The sequence below is a fragment of the Sus scrofa genome, chromosome 6 (assembly GCF_000003025.6).
Source record: "Sus scrofa isolate TJ Tabasco breed Duroc chromosome 6, Sscrofa11.1, whole genome shotgun sequence".
NCBI classification, from domain to species: Eukaryota; Metazoa; Chordata; class Mammalia; order Artiodactyla; family Suidae; genus Sus; species Sus scrofa.
This window is the reverse complement of record NC_010448.4, coordinates 109,848,150-109,868,135: the sequence shown is the minus strand read 5'-3', so window position 1 is coordinate 109,868,135 and position 19,986 is coordinate 109,848,150. Positions and strand designations below refer to the sequence as shown.

Here is a 19,986-nt window from a genome sequence, read left to right as displayed (position 1 = left end):
CAAATCCTGTGTACTGTGGAAAATCTGGAGCACATAGATAAGCAAAAATGAGGACGAAAAATCTGGAAGTTTTTCTTCCATAGATCCCATCTATAACTTAATAAAAAGCAATAGGGCTGCACTAGCCTATTATATTCTTAATAGAATATTGTAATGGTTATTAAATCAATTGACTCAGAATCTCTTTTTAATAAATGAGTCAGACTGTATTATCCAATTACTGTCAGCTGCTACCTTTCTGGAGAGCAGAAATGGTTCTTCTGATTGAATTTTTTAAACTTTTGGCACCTTTGGGAAACAAGGTGAGAATTGTGGCTTTGTGGGCAAAGTCCTTGAGTCTAAGGCTTAAACTGACCCTAAGCTGGAGGTGTTGAGAGCACCGCCTCTTGAACATGGACTGTAAATGGAAACTGGGTTACGCTGTTCTTGGGGACCTTATGTCAAGACAAGAAGAAGGAAGGAAGGGAACTCAGTTTGCAAAGGAAACAGGGCTTAACTAGATTCCTGGGGACGAAGGGTGTTTTCAAAATTCTTTGAAAATTGTAGTGCAAATATAGAAAAATGATAGCTGAGTGAAACAGAGACTAAGGATAAACTTTTGAAATTCTTACTGTAAATAAGTTTTATTAGTTGTCATTACTCTCCAGCCCTCCTACTTCAATTTATAAAAGTACAAAATGAATTCTATTCACCAGTTGTAACCATGTTTTGGGTTCCCTGTCCCTCTCATTCATCATCATTTGACCCTCTGGTGACAAGCGTGAACACGGGGAAATGAGCCAGGAAGGTAACAATGGCAGGAGAGATGGGTGGGGATGTCCATTCTCTAGGTTGGAGCATCCTGGCCTTTGTTTATATATTATTTGTTGTGTAATAATTCAGATATATTTTCCATCCTACTCAAGTCACCAGGGCAAATTATTGATTGGTCAAGACCTCTCTGGAACTTAGGAATAAAGGGCAGATAGAATTTCCAACATTTTTTTTTTCCAGTATTCCAATGTGCTTTCAAACCATGAAGAGTTCTGAAAATGCTGGATGATTTGTTATTGTCATTGCCGTCAGTGCCCTCACAAAGTGTAGAATTCATGAAAAATAAGTCTGCACTAACAAGGCATAAATATTTGATGCGTGTGTATGTCACCTTTTGTGAATTCACTGGACTGAATTTGGATTATTTAACTTTTTGTGATGGAACCTCTCTGTTCTTTGAATAGGAATTAAAGAAAAATCAATGAGGACATCTTCCTTGTACTCATATACATATATCTTATTTATTTTCCCTTCTATTACTTTTCCAGGCAAAATACTCATAGTCAAGAGAGGGAACAGCACTTTAAAGACCATCCTAACTTGCATGATTTATAGAATGTTCATATAACAGTCAATCACTATCCTCAAGAAAACCCTCTTCACAAATACTCCAAGTTTAAGAGCTCTGGAACAAATGTGTATACCTTCTCAAACCCCTACACCACATCTTGGTTCTTCTGCATAACATCTTAATTTAAAGATGAAATGAGAACTCTCAGTTACTTCCTTGCTATCACAATAAATGTTCACAGCCTTGAGGAAATAGAAAACATTTAAATTTGGCAAGTATTTCTGATGATTAACTTACTGACCCCATTCCCTACAATAAATTGTGTTTCTTATTTTACTTAGTATCCAAAATTTTGGTGCCTTTAGAATTAAAAAAAGAGAGAGAAAGAAAGGAAGAGATGAAAAACCCTTGATCTTATATAATCCCTAAAGCTTTTTGCATAACCCCTTGTCATGTCAGTATGCACAATTAAACTCCCTCTTACATAATTATAATCAAGGAATTTACTGTGCCACCCAAATACAGAGTAGGTTTTTATCTCCTGTGAAATGTAGACAGTACTGGGTGGCTTAATTAGTGCTTTGCTTCTCTTTTTACAAATTCCAATCCTCTGCTTCTAAAGACTCATACTTGTGTGAGAAGAAAGATTAGGAATACAAATAGCGTGATTTTGCTCCTAGTTAGCTAATAATAATTCACTTTGTAATTGGGCCTTTGTGGTGCCAATGATAGCAACTGGTGAAGGACTTCTGCATGCATGTTGTGTTGAGTAAAAGGAAGTAACTTTGGAGCATAGACGTGTTGCCTCCAAGATGTAAATACGTCTTTCATCCCCAAACCTGGAATGTCTGACACTGGTGTTCCTCAGCAGCATTCTTAATCACTGCACATAAGAGAAGATAAACATGTAACTTGATAACATTTCAGATTAAATTGTGACTTCTTAGCCCTTACTTTTCTAGCAAGAGTGTTGGGACTAGCTGGTGCGTGCCATAGTGTACCTGCTAAAATCCTGGACCCTGGGACCAGATTGCCCACATTTAAGTTCTGGTTCCACCAAGTGTTGCTCCGGTGACTCTGAGCAAAGTCACTTCAAATCTCTGGGCCTAGTTTTTCTCATCTGTAAAAGGGAATAATAGTACTTGCTATGAAGTGAACTCATATTTGTAAGCGCTTAGAGCATCCTTGTCTGAAACACAGTAAGCACCAAAGAAGTGTTAGGTTGTTCATTCCATCAGCCACTGGTTTTCATTTCTTATAATTGCGAATTGAAACAAGTTAGAAGAAGCCTTAAATGTATCATTCCATAGAAACCTCAATGAGGAAAACAACATAAAAACGATGTTTTCTGTCTACAACAGAAACTCTTCATTCTACATAGTAGTTGTTACTACTTCGAAATATTTTTCTACCATCTTGTTCCTGAGATATCAAAGAAAAATCCAGGACTAGTCAAAAGTGAGCCCTGAACTCATGAAAGTGTGCTGGGAGAAAGACAGGTTGAGTCTAGACCTGGGGGTTAAATTGAAACCGTCTTTACAGAATAAAGTGAGCAGTGAACTGAGAAGATATGAGGGGTTGGGGGTGCCTAGCAGGAAAAAAAGAGCATTTATATGATACTGTAAGCATTAGTAGTATTTCCAAATTACCAGAAAATCTTGGAATTAGGGGGGAAAAAAAGTGTATATCAATGGGAAAACCACAAAAAACCTTGTGGCTAGTAATAGAAACTCTGGAACATTCTAGATAAACCAGAGAAGCAGTCTGGGGAAGAAGCTACTCATTTTTGTATGAATCCTTTTTTTTTTTTTTTTCCGGACTTCAGAAATACATAGCCCATAAAATCTTGCTAGTTAGAGAAAAGGAAATGCCTCATTGCTGGTATGCCAATTATACTTGAAAAGCTTAATAAAATGCATTACCCCAAGATAAAACCTGCCTTGTGATTATCGTTGGATTTTAAATTCCAGAAATGTTTTCAACTGATATAAATTCATAAATAATATGAAATAACCAGGAACCATTTATACTACCTCACATATTTACATTTGGGGCTGGGAAGTGTTTAATGTATCACAACTGTAGTTAACTCACTTGGTCTGTCAAAGGCGTGATGGGTGTCAACTTTTCTGCTCACGTACTTTCCTTAACAGATGAAGGACTGAACCATGAATGCAAACTCTGCAGCCAGACCTTCGACTCCCCTGCCAAACTCCAGTGCCACCTGATCGAGCACAGCTTCGAAGGAATGGGTGGCACTTTCAAGTGTCCCGTTTGCTTTACAGGTAGGAAGATTATTTCGGGAAAACTCTGGAGAGCTGCTTGGCTACATCATGTCTTTCCTACCAAGACATACTTCCCACCACTATGGCCTTTTTAAAGATCTGACTTCCATTCAATTTGGGGAGAAGATGTTTGATTCCTGCTGATTAGCATTATTGATTGCAGCTCACTTTAAAGGCTCAAACGATCAGGAAGGTTAACTGTCAGGATGAACAAATGGCATTTCAGGTTCTCTCAGAAGTTTGCACTTTTCCATTTGTAAAATGACATCCATGTTTCGTTCACTTTTCTCCTCTTGGTGTTAAAAGGTTACCAAGGCAAAGACTGCCTTTTACATCATAAGACATTGGACTAAAGGTACAGCCGTGTTGTCAACACATGTCTGTTATTTAAACTTTTATAATGTTCCCTATGTGAAATAAAAAGACACTATTAACCCCCCCCCGAAACTCTTTGAACTAGAAAACAGATTAGAGGAACAGATTAGATGGGGCCTTTATTTCCTAGGACACTGGATTTTTAAGGTAGAAGTTGATAGTAGACATTTACACTTTGAAGAAGAAACATTGATTGGGTGTTAGAGCATTATAGTTTTCAGCAGCAAAAAAAAAAAAAAAAAAAAAAAATCAGGAACTATAATGTAAAGCCCATAGGGGTTGAAATATGATCACACAGGTGTTTGGTCCTCGCATGACAATGACAAAGTTATTTTGGAAAATCCTCTGTGATCATCTTGCCTTGCCTTCAGTTTCGTTGGCCAAACCCCTCAAGGCTAGATTTCCTTCTTCTTTGTCAGAAAAAGCCCAACGAAACAAAAATATATTCTTCCCTCAAAACCGACTTCTTGGTTTGTGGAGCAAAATTCCAAAGCACTGAGTGTTAACCCTCACTGCATTCCGCCTGCAGATTTCTGTCCTGTGATAAAATACAAAGAGCAGGCTATGCTTGTGGCACAGTGAGCACAAGCGGTACCCAAGTATGTTGATGGTTCTGCCTTTACCACTTGCCTGTGGGGCTCCTTCATTCAGTAACTCCATCAACCACTCCTTCTTTGGGGACTATTTTTTGATTTGTATTTAAAAGATATATATGGTTAGGGTTTTTGTTGTTTTTTTTTTTACTACAAATTAGCATTTGTCTTAAGATACAATGAGTCAGGAGTCTGGGTTCTTTGTGAAAGCTCATAATAAGTCTTCATAAGGAGGCCTGGGTCATAGATCTCCTCATGATTAAGACCCCTAATAAAACAGTCCTTTCATGTTGTGGCCAGGAGCCTCGTAAAATGTGCTAAGTTCAATGGAGATTTGTTGCAGATCGGTATTAAAAACTCCATTTCTCTTGGTTGGTGTAGGTAAGAGACAAAAATGCATTAATCATGAACCATCTGCATTTCCTATGCTCACAGACCTGAATTGTTTTAGTGTATCTTGAAGTAATTTTAGAAAAAAAAAATTTAAAAACCTTTCCAATATAAAGCATTTAGGTAGAAGAAGAAATCTGAGCAGTTTTTTAAGGTAATGAGAAATATGATTAAAATGTATGACTCACAAGAACAATATTTTAATACTTTAGGTTGGCTGGCAATTAGAATAATTTTCATGATTAGAGTCAAAGTCAAATGCCAACATCTTTAATAAATCCTTTCCCTGCTTATACAGATTAATATTGTAGATGCGAACTTTTTTAGGTCACAGTGCACCAGGCATCCATCAGAAGTCGGTTCTGCCAACCCAAACACTGCCTCTGGCATATACAATTTAATTATTAATAGTATGTCTCCCAGGTAAACTGTTACACAGTCTTAGGGCCTTGTTTTGTAGTCATTAAAATTGAACATGTTTATATTATTGAAACCCTTGCATTCAGTGTGTAGGCTGAGTTGATCTTAAAGTATCCAAAGAGAATTTACCTGCCGTTCTGTTTCACATTTATAGACAGTGCCCCAGAGTAGCTGTGGGATATAATTTTTAGCATTAACACATTTAAATAGAGAACTGTTTGCCAGCTATAACTTTAGGCAAATACAATAAACAGGGTTTTGGCATCTATGATTTCTTAACCTGTGGGTTGCTGAGAAATGAGTCATTTCTGTTCAGATGGTGCTGTGCATTTGACAATTCTCAGCTTTCGTTTTCAAAGATTTATAGAGAGCAGGGCCTCGATAAACCTTTACTTTGGAGCTGTTTGGATTGAATTAGGTGCTCTGCAGAGTGCATCTTAACAAAAGCCAGAGACCCAACCATGAGCACAGGTGATTCAATTTCCCCACCCCTACCCCCAGGTCCCTGGCAGGGGTCACACCCAGGAGGTGTGCCATTTGTTCTGTTCTGTCTGTAACTGCTCATGTAGAGTCATTGACAGAGGGCATTTTGGGTAAAAAAAAAATAATAACCCCAAGTTCACTCTTCTTTTTTTTTTTTTTTTAAATCATTTCAGTATTTGTTCAAGCAAACAAGTTGCAGCAGCATATTTTCTCTGCTCATGGACAAGAAGACAAGATCTATGACTGCACGCAATGTCCACAGAAGTTTTTCTTCCAAACAGAGCTGCAGGTAATGTCCCCATGAGGGGGACTGGAATTGAACTCAGTTGCTCTTCTTATAGAGAACAAGGGCATTTTAAATCTGGACTCCCAGTATCACTCACCCTGGGCCACCATGATGCTTTGTGTGTATTGGGGCAAAGGGAAAATTAGAGGCTGGATTAACAGACACCAAAGTAATTTTGCCTCTGGCTGCTGTCAATCATAAAAAGAACTAGAACAGACCTATAATTGGACCTTCTGACCTAGTGTGATAGACTCCGGGGTCAGGTTTATTGGACTGTGGGATCACGCACCTCGCTTGTCATGGCCCGTTCTCCCAAATCCTGTTTTATTCATGTTCTGTTCCCACTGGGCTCCAGGCTGGATGGATGTCCAGGTTATTGTTGTCCTGAGGGGCTTAAAATTGGAAGGGTGAAGGGAAGAGAAGACAGAAGCTATACTCTTGTCCAGTGTCTTTCTTCTATTTAATGGAATAGAATAATTATCACTTAGTGACTGCCTTAGAGTTGTGAGTCTTGGCACCGAAAGACATTGGCTTTAGCCTTGAGTGTCCCACTTGCTAAATGTCTGACCTTGCGCTGGTCCATAATGTTTCTGAACTTCAGATGTGAAAAAATGACAGGGATATGTAATGCTGACGGGGTTGATGTTAGGTAAAAGTGAAATAGAAGGTTTGGATATAAAGTGAAATCTAAAATATAAATGTTTGGTTGCTTTGATTAGTCTTAGCAATAGGCTGGTATCTGTCAGAGACTGGATCCTAATCCAGAAATGTCACTTATTATAAAACAAAAATAATTCTTTTTTTCCTGTTACTTCATCTGAAAAAGGAATCTAATTTGTATCCCCCTTTTTCTGATGGAATGATATTTTTTGTTAAATCTTGTTGGTGCCCTGGAGGAGAATGGATTAGAATTCAAAATGATTTCATTATTGTGAGCATTATTAGTAACAGTAAACTTATGTAGATTAAAATGGGGTGGGGGTAATTTTTTTTCCCTTTGGCATTGAATCCCTTAAACAACCAGAAGAGGATCTGATGACACTGATCAAATTGATGCAGGACCAAAGGACCAGAAGCCCCACCCACTCCTTTATCTCCCAGCCCACACTGTGGACCCTAGGGCAGCTTTGGACCTCCTGGGCTCTGGGGAAGCCATATTTATATGAATTATGTATCAAAATAAGGAATTTATAGCTTATCATCTCAGTTATCCTATCAGTGAGTGAACAAATAGCAGATTAAGAAGGTAAATTTAAAAATATATGAAAGAATGAGTGATGCCATTTAATTGTTATAATGTGTCAGTGCACCAAAGCTAACAGTTGCTTTATTACTTTTTATCACTTCAAAAAGAATTCTACTCTGTCACATCTGTTTGCAAATTGAATATAGAAGATACACTGAGTTAGACTATTATTTGAAAGCATGTTTTATTAAAACAACCTAAATTTCTACTGGAAAGTATAGTTTTCTTATTGCACAAACTATAGAAGGTTAAGTCATTTGGGGTTTTTTAGGTTTTAAAGGATACGGCCACTACACCTAAATGATGCCATTAATTAGTATGCAAACTGTGAAAGAGAATTCATATTAGCTTAAAATCAAAGTTGGGAAGATTCTGTAAAGACTGACTTCTACCTACTGTTCTTGGAAAAAAGTTTGTAGCAAATACACCTTCATGATGTATTAGTAGATTCTAACAATACTGACCTGGTGGTAACTTCAGTGTCTTTCATTAAGAGAACCCCACACTCCAGCAGTGGTGGCCTGTGGCCCATTATAGAGTAGGCAAAACTAAGAAATTAAACACATCCTTCAGGATTCCAAGTTTCTTTTACAGCATGTTTTAGGGTTTCATGGATCAGATAGTATTCACTCTTTCCTACCGTTAATATAAACCAGAGGTTCTCCATCTCTTTGATCTCAGGACGCATTCACATTTAAAAATTATTGAAGACGGGAGTTCCCGTCATGGCGCAGCAGAAACGAATCCAACTAGGAACCATGAGGTTGCAGGTTCAATCCTGCCCTTGCTCAGTGGGTTAGGGATCCGGCATTGCCACGAGCTGTGGTGTAGATCGCAGACACTGCTCAGATCTGGCATGGCTGTGGCTGTGGTATAGGCCGGCTGCTGTAGCTCCGATTGGACCCCTAGCCTGGGAACCTCCATATGCTGCAGGTGCGGCCCTAAAAAGACAAAAGACCAAAAAAAAAAATTATTGAAGACCACAAAAGGCTTTGATTTATGTGGATTATTATCTGTTGATATTTTCCACATGAAAATCAACATGGAGAAATGCTTTAAACACAAGAGAACACAAGTGTGTAATTCTACGAACTGTCAGAAATTGCATCTTCACATGTCAAGTAGCTGCTAGAAAATGCCACTGTACACTCATGAGATAATGAGAGTGTAAAGGGCAAATAGTATCATAATGTTATTACGAAAATAGTCTTGACCTAACAGACTCCCCTGAAAGGATCCAGGTGCCCCCTCAGGGGTCCCCAAGCCACACTGTAAGAACCGCTGGAATAGCAGAGATAGTACAGGATTTGTAACTCTTTCTGAGTCTTTAAGACCTTACCAGGTCTGACATCTCTCAAAACATTTCTGACTCATTCATTCAGATTGTGATCCAGGACAAAATAAGACTTGTTTCATAATTTGAACCCGTGACCTTCTTTTTGCAATCCCACAACTCAGAACCATACATATTTGGCCTTGATGCAATACTCAGGCCCAATATGTATACCATTCTTTTGATAAGAGCAGTATTTACAGTGAATATGTGGTAATTATTTCAAACTAATATCCACAGTCATTGAAATGTCTACGTATCTATTTTCTAAAATCCCCAGGAATAGTGGCTTTTAATTCTAATACATTAATAAAAATGTAAAAAGGAAACTCTACTTTTTCTAGTTTTGAGAGTATTTTGATTTTTATGACTTAAACTTAGAGGTAGGTTCACAGATTTCTGTGCCCTTGTTTTCATTACCCAAATTATCTGTACCAATGTGCTTAGAGGATGGAATTAATATATTTTTAAATACTGATTTCTTTTATTTCCTGCATAGAGAGTGGACATGTTGAGTACATTAAAAAAAAAAAAACTGTAGTACAGTTTTGTTAATTTCTACAAGGAAGGAGAGAATAAGCTGAAATTAAGGTGACAATAGGAAATGATATCCATAAGCAAAATAATACCAGAGTAGAAAAATGAAGCCCCTTTCCCAGCCCACTTTACATTACAAGTTCATGCCCTGTTATGTAAAATAAATGCAAATTTAAAAATCAACCCAAGTCATACCACTGGAACTCATCTATCTGTCTATGTCGGTAAAGAAGGACTCTTCACAAGAGGTGTAGTATTCTTACTGCAAGAACTATAGAAGGTTAAGTCATTTGGGGTTTTTTTAAGTTTTAAAGGATATGGCCACTACACCTAAATGATGCTGTTAAGTAGTATGCAAACTGTGAAAGAATTGATATTAGCTTAAAATCAAAGCTTATAAACCAAATGCCCAAGAACTGGAGATTGGAGATTTGAAAGCATATAGTTTATTTGGCTCTTAAATCAGAGTGAAAATAGTAGGCTAAGCAGGACGAGCGTTCAGAATTGCCCAGGAACATCACCGTGGTGTATCTTGTAATGATGCGCAGGTGATTTCATGACCATGGGGAGTAATTTACATCCCTTTCACTGTTTATACCCAGTTAAAAACACCATAGCATCTTTTTGAAGATAGAAGTGCTTTGTTGGGGATGAAATTACATACACCCACACATGCGCACACTGACAAAGAGGTGCGCTATTTTCATCATCATTACCTATAATACCAGGCAGAATTCAGATAATTCCTTGCAATATGCTGTCTATCTTCAGGAATTCCAGGACTCTTTGGGTGCCATCCTTTGACATCACAGACCACAGTTCCTTTCATTGATGATTGATTGATTGATTGATGTTATTTTAAAAAATTTTTCAGCCACACCTTCAGCACCCACACCATGAGTTCCTGGGTCAGGGATTGAATGCAAGCCACAGCTGTGACCTACACCACCACAGCTGCAGCAGTGCCAGCTACTTCAACCCACTGTGCCAGCCGGGGATCCAACCCTTGTCTCCCCAGCATCTTAAGCAGCGGCATTTGGATTCTTACGTGGGAAGTCCCACCACAATTCCTTTTAGAATTAAGCAAGATGGAACTTGGTTCTGTGGAACACTCAGTCTAGGACTTAACACTGTGGAAGCTAAGGTTTTCATATGACCCCTAAACCTTTCTGACCAGAAGTTCTTGATGCCACACCAGCAATGTATAATGTAAAAATCCTGGTAGGGTTCTTGCCAGGAATTCTAATATACGTCAGAGGCCACCTAGCATGCTGGTAGGGAAGAGGTGCTTTGGCATAGGAGTGCCTTATTGGAACTAAATGAACATTTTGTTATTTTAAAAGCAAATGAATATGTTGAATGTTTCACATGTTTTCCTAGTAGACCTCAAAACTTTTTTTTTTTTTCCTGTGGAACTTAAGGAAGCTGCTTTGCAAAAAAGGATAGTATGGTCCAAGAATAATATCCTACAATGCATATTTGTATCCAAAGTGGTTTATACAGGTGTGAGCGAGTGGCGTAAAAATTCCGTTGAATAGGCCACTTTCTTTCAATACAGTAATTACTGTTTAATTAGTGCCTCTAGAAAAACTACAATTCAATGGCAGTGATCAAATCATCCTCTTCCAATGTGTCCCCATAGAAAGTTCTCTGAGGCATCGTGTTGTGAATTTAATGGACGTAGAGGGAATTCCAGCGGTGGGAAGGGAGGGAATTGGCCTAGATGAGAGGGAGGCTTTGAGATTCTGGTATTTCACTTCCTTTTGAGTCAAAGATTATTGTGGTCCTTGCCCTTCCTTTCATTAATTCATGGATGCAGTATTTTCCGCATACAAAACACAGCAGTGATTGGACATTCCGAGGGATACACCACGACTTCGAGATATCATTAAAGTTTAAATACGTAATTGTCTCTACAGCTGTTTGATCTTCTCAAATCACTTTCCCACCAAAGCAACCTGATTCCAACGCCTGTTTTTCACACCACAGCTTAATTGTTGCTCCAGTTTTATGGTCCTATTTCTGAAAGAAAATTGAATTACTGCATATGGGATGGGATGTATAGGGCAATCATACAGCATCGAAATGCAGCTGCTTCGTGGCTGACTGAGTCACTCACTAACTTACGACTGACCTGAACTCGCCTTTTAATCATTGTTCTACAAATCCGTGCCTCAGAGTCTTAAGTAATAAATGATGAGGTGGTTAAGAGTCCTCGTTCACAGCCAAAGCACAGATGCCATGCTCTACACTACTGTTGCCCCTGTGTCATTATTAGGGAAGAAAATATATTTATTCATTGAAAACATTTCTAAAACTATAATTTCATGATTTTAAGTTTACTCCGGTCGCAAACTCTCTAGGATAAAACAAGAAGAGTTAGAAATATATCATATTTACAGTGTACTAGAAAAGATAAGATTTGCATATGATTAACTACCATCAGAGGTAATATGTAATAAATTGTTTTAAGTATTCCAAGAGAAGATGTTTATTCTCCAGCTGGGAGAATCGAGAAAGCCATCAGGTAGAAGGCATTCAAGCTGGTTTTGAAGGACAGATTTTTTTTTTTTTTTTTTTTGTCTTTTTGCTATTTCTTGGGCCACTCCCGTGGCATATGGAGGTTCCCAGGCTAGGGGTGGAATCGGAGCTGTAGCCACCGGCCTACGCCAGAGCCACAGCAATGCAGGATCCGAGCCGTGTCTGCAACCTACACCACAGCTCACGGCAACGCCGGATCCTTAACCCACTGAGCAAGGGCAGGGACCGAACCCGCCACCTCATGGTTCCTAGTCGGATTCGTTAACCACTGCGCCACGACGGGAACTCCTGAAGGACAGATCTGATTGCAGTATCTGTGGATGGGGGAGAGGTTGCCATCCGTAAAAAAAAAAAATCTCAAAGAGCGAATGGGTTTCTAAAAAATCGTTTTTCTGGGTTTTTTTCATGTAGCTTTATTTTGCTTTGATTTCTCCATAGGCAGCTTAGGATGAGGGAAAGGGCATGAGATACAGAGAACAGAAACCAGTGACTTTTGGTCACCATGCTTACAAGTGACTGGCTCTGAGCGTCCATGTTATTATCTGTAAAATGGGCTTGCAGGAGACAATAGAGCATTATGCCCAAGTCCTGGATCCTGATGAGAGTGTGATGGAGTAGCTGATTTTGATCCTTCAGTGAAGAGCGAGGAGCAGGAGGCTCTGGATGAACACTGGTGCCTGGACGCTCCCCCTGCTCCCTAATGCTAACCTCAGTAAAGAAAATCAAGATCCATCACTACTTTAGAAAAAAGTCTCTATCCCAGACATGTCAGAATTTCTTAGTTCTCTGTTCTAGTTCACTGGAATAATTTCCCAATTAATCATACCTTGACATAGTTTCCTGTTAATTGGTTTCCAGGTAAAAAAATCTTATTTTAAAACATTCATCTTTTTCAAGGGATTAAAGGATTTTTTTTTCTTTTTCACATACAGCTATAAAACTAAACATTTATATTTTCTTTCAGAAATGTATTTCAGAAAAACCTGACCCTTCTTTCACTCCCTCCCAAATTAAGGACAAGAGGCCAAAACATAAAATTTTATCTTGTCTCCCGCTCCCTCCCCGTCATAAGACAGGGTAGGATCAGGGAGTGGTGTGAAAAAGGTTTTGTTTTAGTCTACTTTATTTTCATATTTTTATCTGACTCAGGCTGAAATTCTCTTTAGCAAACAAGAGGGATGGAAAAGTGTGTATTACAACTCAGTGCACATCTATAAGAAGTGCCTTTAAAACTATTTGTGCCTCAGGAATTCCCTTCGTGGGACAGCATAAATGAATCTGACTAGTATCCATGAGGATGCGGATTGGATCCCTGACCTCGCTCACTGGGTCGGGGATCTGGCATTGCTGTGAGCTGTGGTGTACGTCACAGACTCAGCTCAGATCCCATGTTGCTGCAGCTGTGGTGTAGGCCAGCAACTACAGCTCTGATTCGACCCCGAGCCTGGGAACTTCCATATGCCACAGGTGCAGCCCTAAATAGCAAAAAAAAAAAAAACCTATTTGCTCCTCATACTCGTCGTCATCTCACAACTTTTCTATATTTTTCAATTGTTTTGTTTTTATTTCTAACAGAGCTTGAATGTCTTTCATTATCCCCACTCCAACTGTAAGGCTCAAAACCCCATCCTGCCTTGCCTCTTATCCTATGGGCTCCCTGTGGGACCCCATGATTGGAAAGATTCGCCCATCACCATCACCATGTCTGGGCCTGCCATAGCTGGGTACCATACTGATCATTTGGGAGGACAGTGAGTGTGCAGGGTGGGGGTGGGGTCTCCCTGCCTCTTCCCGGGTGGTCTGTATCTTACACCTAAACTGTCCATTTCCTGCAGCTCATTGGACCTCTGTGTGTCTCCTGTCCGTGGGGTGGAAGTCGCAGTCCCTAAACACATCCTGTAGACTTGGAGGTCTGCAGGAGGATAAACTGTGTCAAGTAAACCTGTGGTTCTGGAACTGGTTCCCCCTCTACACCACCTCATTTCTCTGCTTTGTGGGCCTTCAGGGCTTTCGAAGTAAATTGGTGCTACAGCAGCTTCCACTTAATTTGCTCAGTGGTTAAATTGATCTATCTCTTTTATTTGATCGGATCTCCAGGAACCGAATCATTTGCATTGATTTATTGATTGGCACTATGTTTTCACCATTACTTTTGATCACTTTCAGCTGTTAATATTGGATAATTCAATCAGGATTGATTGGCCTTACCATTGAAGGCAGAGAGTTAATCATATAGGACAAAGAAATAGGGCACGGCTAACCTCAGTTTGACTGTTCGTCATGCATTCTCTCTAACCCTCTTTTCTCCCTTACTCTCCCTTCCTGCAGCCTCTCTTTCTACCATCCAAGCAATAGGACAAAGCCAGGGTTTTTCTTGAGCAAAGAAGGAAGTTTAAAATTGTATAGCATTCGTAGTACCTCTAAAGATGAGGTAGCTTTATTTTTCTTTTTAATGAAACTGCATCTAGAACTGAGCAAGCACACAGAAAGATAGCTAAGCGTGATTGTCACAAGGAGCTCGTTTGGACTACATGAGTAAATGCATTTTCAATTGCCCATTTTGTACCAATAAATGCCTAATCTGTGTGTGCCTGCTTGGAGGCACAACCTGGGCTCACCTTTTTCTAAATTTGGCCCTCACTGCTTCACCATGTGTCCTGCTAGTCAAATTTTCAAGAATCGAGCGGTTAATCGGACTGAAGGAAGGGCAACCGAGGTACTGGCAATAAGCTAAAACCACTTTACTTACCTTTGAGTGGATTCTACGGCACCCCAGCTCAGTTTTTTAAAATTCTCCATCCATTAATTTCTTGATGTTCATATCGATGGCTGGTTTTCGCTATTAAAAGATGGAGCACCACCTCCCCGTTCGAGGACTCATTCCCTCCTACAACAGCCCTGTTGTTAGCGATCTGCCGTTACATTATTTTTTTGTCTGGCCCAGAGTTGACGACAGATGGCCATCTCCAAACTGCCATCAGTGCGACTTTATGGAGCATTCAGCTAGGGTGTACTGAAGAGCACTGTGGCCAGTGCTACAGCCCCCTCCCTCCCCACCCCCTGGAAATGTTCATCACCTCTGCCACATTCTGCTTTGGCTGGGCTTCGCTGGCCCTGCCGTCTTCCATGTCGCCAAGACAGCCTGCTGCCACAGCACCAGAAGATCTGCCTCCGTTAGGAAGGAGAAACTGCAGGCATGACTGTCCTGTAAAGACAGCCCTCCGCCCCAGCACCTTTGTACAGTCAGATCCTTCCGAGAGCGCTGGACAGCCACATTTCGAGAACATTCTGCGATGCAAGGAGGCATGTCGAAGTCCCACAGGTGCTCCTATTTTAGACGTTTGCGCCACACGTGGATCCGTTTCCGCGCATTATGCAGCGACACCATGCCTTTGTGTTTGCCAACTCTGATCACTATTGGAAAACACCACTTCCCTCTCTAACTGTTGTGACAGAGTTAGAGAGATGGTAATCACGGGCTTCAACAATGAATCCCCTGAAATGAGCAAAGAATGCATTCCAGCATCTTCTGATCTGTCGACGTGGCCATCCCTTGGACGGCCCGCGGGAAATGAGCTGTTGCAGTGCATTTGGAGAAAGATTGATAGGCTGTTCTTGATCGAGTTTGCTAAGGCAAGGCAGCTTCAGAGCCAAGCGTGTATTTTAAGAGGAATTCACATTTGTATCCTTTATTGTTATATTTGCAGTGAACGTACAGCTCGTAACAGGCTCTGCCCTGCAGCTATGAAGGAGTGAGTTCCCCTTACTGGAGAGAGAGCAGTGTTCTGTAAAAGCCTGCGATGTGGCGGGCGAGATGAATAGTGCTTAAAAGCAGCGCTCGCGGTGCTGTCATTTAGAACAGCAACTCCGAGAGGCTTTAAACGGGAGTGAAAGGCAGGGTAAACGAGTCCTTTAAAAGTGGTGAAATTTTAAACTGCCTAAAATAACAGGCCTCCTTCATTGATAACTTCATTGAGTGAATGAGTGAGTGGGTGAACTGACTGGGCAGGAACCGCTTTCCCGTAAAAGGAGGGGATGTTTGCCGAGAGGAGGCTTTTCCCTTGCACCCAGCGTCTGGGAGGCTGGCATCTTTCTTTCCTGGCCTCCTCTTGCTTTGATGAGGCCCCTCAGCTGGCAGAAGACCACCTCCTGCTGGAAACCCGAATTACCCGTAAAAGGTTTCCTTTTTCACCTTGCCAAAACTTAATTTTATAATTATCCAACTTACACCACCGGGCACATCTGCTAAGTTTGTGTGCCTTCTACACACATAAAAGGCTACTGTGATACCATTGAATATCAGCAGTGTGCGCTGCTGGGCTTGGAGGTTATAAGGGTGAAAGGTGATTGTGCAGGAAAATAGAACAGTCTATTTGCCAGGAGCCAGGCACGCAGGCCTCACCCCCATACTCAGTTATAATTCATGACAGTGCTGGTGGGACGCCCCCGTCCCTCTGTGGAGTTAATGCATCTCCACTGAAGCCTGCTGTGAGCACCCTGCCTCCCCGCCCACCATCTGTGCCTTCGCTCACAAGCTCCCTCTCTCTCTCTGTTACTCACTCTTCCTGAGATCTCTTGGTAGTAATGTTGTCTGCCTACTACTGCTTTGTAAAGGTGGCCCTCCAAACCAGACCTGCCATTTCACTAGGGGAGGGGCTGGAAGGAGGCGTCGCAGCACTGTGAGATGGCTCGTGCAGGGAGTTCCCGTTGTGGTGAAGTGGAAACAAATCTGACTGGTATCCATGAGGACTCAGGCTCAAGCCCCAGCCCACTCAGGGGGTTAAGGATCCAGCGTTGCCATGGGCTGTGGTGTACGTCGCAGATGCGGCTCAGATCTGGCATTGCTGTGGCTGTGGCGTTGGCCGGCAGCTGTAGCTCCAATTCAGCTCCTAGCCTGGGAACCTCCCTATGCCGTGGGTGCGGCCCTAAAGAAAAAACAAAAAAAAAAGTCGCATTCAGAAAATGTGGATTAGAAAGTGCACAAGGAAGCTTCAGCCAGTGGCAGACTCTGGGAGGCGAGGACGCCCTGCCAGTCACCAGTTAAGAAGAGGCGCCCGTGGTCCCAGCATGAGAGGCCAGGAACGCAACCAAGGTGGATGTTACCATTCAGATTAATCCTGTTCTGAGCCTGAGTTCAGAATCCAGAGTCCAACCAGAGAAACGTTTGCCCATGCTGTTCGGAGCTGCGGGCCAGCCAGTGGTGGAAGCGCCGACCCCGTCCCCACACACTGGCCTGTCTGTGATAGGATGCCGTCCACGCGGAGACCAGAGCCCACTGCCTCAGGGTCACCCAGAGCCTCAGCTCAAGATGCTCAAGCCCTGGGCATCACAGAACCCTGCCGGGGGCGGCTTGTTCCCACCATGTCCCAGCCCCTCTGGGCCCCCTCCCTCTCCCTCCCCAAACCCCACTCCCCCACAGGGCTGGGAGCCCCGGGGGAGATGGGGCAGGAGGACAGTGCAGGTTCCACAAAAGATGGCACCGCACCTCTTTGCAAACGGCTTTAATTTGCAGTGTTTCACAATATGTGCTCTTAACGTAGCCCATTGTTAGTCCTCCTTTAATAAGATGAATCAGACCCAGGCCTGGAATGCCAGGGTATGAATTTAACAGATGTGATGCCATGGGGGACCTACTGTGTTATCAACTGCAGAAATGGCCTTTTTCTACTTCAGACCCGAGCTTATTCCTAAGAGCCTTCAGAACTCCGCCGGCGAGGTCAGAGGTCACCCATTAAGACAGTAGCACCCACACCGTAACTCAGCCTTGTGTGTAATTGGCTCAGAATCTCCTCCTGACGTCTGGCTGGCCTGCGGCCCGTCGTGTCTCCCTCTCCCTCTGGAAGAAAAGTAGGGCAGGCGTGGCCGCGCTCCTTGTCCAGGTTTGCTTGGGTGAAAGATCACTTTGAGATGACACAGCTGAGTAGTCAGCCTGAAATCCTGGTTGGTATTTTATTAATTTTGCACCAAGATAAATCCTGAAATTCTGACAAACTCCATGACAGGTGAAATTCCTCCTTGCAGAATCTGCTCAGCAAGAGGCTGCTCATTTCGTTCTGTTCCGAGGCAGGCAACAGGAGGGCAGCTTTCTAATCAGCCCTCAAAGGACCCCCAGCCGCCCCAGAGTCTCGGGCTGATTGAATAACTCCTGGGCCTCTTCCCCTAGGCCTCCATCAGCGGGGGTCCTGTGGAAAGCAATCTCCCGCAGACTGGCACTGAAGAGAGCTTTAAACCACCATTTTCTGCTCTCCAGAGGAGCCTGGAGTACTAAAAGATAGATGGACTGCAGATATTTTATGAGAAACTGTCAGAAGAAGAGCAGAGTAAATGTTTTTTTTTTCTTCTTCTTCTTTGAGTCACACACTACATCACAGTTGAATTGCTCCCAGAATCTTTTACATTTAAAGTTAAGAAATTAATTGGTTGCTAACCTTTCATTCCCCCCTCCCTTCTTCCTCGTTGTCTTCCTCCCCCCCTCTTTTTTTTTTTCCTTAAATATTCACACAGAGGCCCTTTGCTTAACCACAGTTGCAGAAAATCAGTACCATTTGCAATGAAATATTTATAATGACAGAATGAAAAATTGGATTCATTTTCTGGACTGTAGCCGAACAGTCTGCAACTTCGCGCAGGGTGGGTAGGCAGGGCTTCTTCCTTCCCTTTCGTTGGAGGCTTTTTCAAAAACAGGCCACACGGACGCTTACCTATGCTTTGGAGGGATGCCTACCAAAACACAGGACCCGTTTCGAGGCTTTTTTTTTTTTTTAATAGAGGAGAAAAGAGCATACTTTAGTCTGCACTGCCATGATGGGGGCGCTCGGCTGTGGCCCCTCAGAAGGTAGAGAGGATGTGATCCTGGTCAAAAGAAGGCATGTGCTGGCTCTGTAGGGAGGAGCTGGGAGAGGTTGACCAGGAAGCCCGGAGACAGCCCGCTCTGCCCTGTGTCTCCGAGTACAAGTAGCAGTCAGCCTGCCACATGGTGTCTCGAGGCTGGTTTGTAAGGGGACTCGGGAAGGCAGCACTGTGTAAATATACACTGACGGTCAGAGCTCACCTTTTTCCCTGTAGTGTTTGCTGCCATAGGCTTCCCTCTCCACGTGACCTCATCTTCAGCGCTGCTTTCTCTCTAACCGGGGTTGGCGACCGCATTTTTTTTTTTTTTCCCAGAGATGAAAGACAAAAAGGATTCAGCTAGGACAGCCCCGTGCTGTCTTTCCAACAAGTCTGTCCCACAAATGCAGAACCACCACAATGCACTCATTCTTCCTACAGGACTTGATTGGATTTGCAGCAAGATGCCTGTGCAGGAAATTTCAGTCTCCCAAATAAGTTTTCACCTACCGCTGCACAGACAAGCCCCAAGGGCCAGCCGTCTCTCCTCCCCCCATTGTCAGAGCACTACAGGGGGATTACAGCCCACAGAGGGAGCCTGCTAGGGCTCCCAGTCCAGCCCTGTGTCTTAACCTTTCATCTGTCCCCTTGTGAAGCCCTGGGGGTAATTAGTGCTGTCTTCTTTGGGTGGTTTTTCCCAAAGTGAGGACTATTCTTCAGATTTCAGTGTGAATAAAAACAAACTCCAGTTGGAATAAAAACAAACTCCGATCGGCAGGTTTCACTCCCTGAATTTGCATCCTGCATTGCCAATTCCACCAGATCAATAATCCATATTTTATTGTATAATAAAGGCAGCCTGTAATTGAATTAGCTCATTCATTCCATCTGATTAGCCCCTCTTTATTCATGGAGAGGAAAAATAATACAAACTTAACTTCTCCAGCATACTTGCCCGGTGTGAATGTAAAAGAGCCCTCATCACTATACAACAGATTGAGAAAGATTCAGTATTCATTTACCCTAGGATTAATATGAATCCCATCAGGCTGCATTTTCGTGGTGATCACTTTAGTGTTCACATCTAGTGAGTGTGTCAGTCTGTCGTCTGGTCAGCCTGGCATGAATATCCTATAATAGTTCTCTCTTCTGACCAAAAGCAAGAGCATTCCTCCTCAGTTCTGAAGGACAGCTGAGATAAACAGTCTTCTGGAATTGGCTTTGGAGAGATCCACCTTAAGAAATTACACCCTGAGGTCATTACCATTACCTCTTACCCATCCATGGGTTACCATTTCCAAGCTTTTTGATTGCTTAGTCTCTTCTCTTTGGAGCAAAATCTTAG

At 42.1% G+C, this 19,986-nt stretch overlaps 1 protein-coding gene across 1 annotated transcript in view; it reads left to right on the top strand.

The window, feature by feature from the left end:
• The window catches only part of ZNF521 (zinc finger protein 521), a 289,311-nt gene that overhangs the window by 254,785 nt on the left and 14,540 nt on the right, over positions 1 to 19,986 (top strand). Inside the window, 2 exon segments of the mRNA XM_021097750.1 lie at positions 3,478 to 3,609; positions 6,044 to 6,159. Of these exon segments, the coding sequence (XP_020953409.1) occupies positions 3,478 to 3,609; positions 6,044 to 6,159 (248 nt within the window).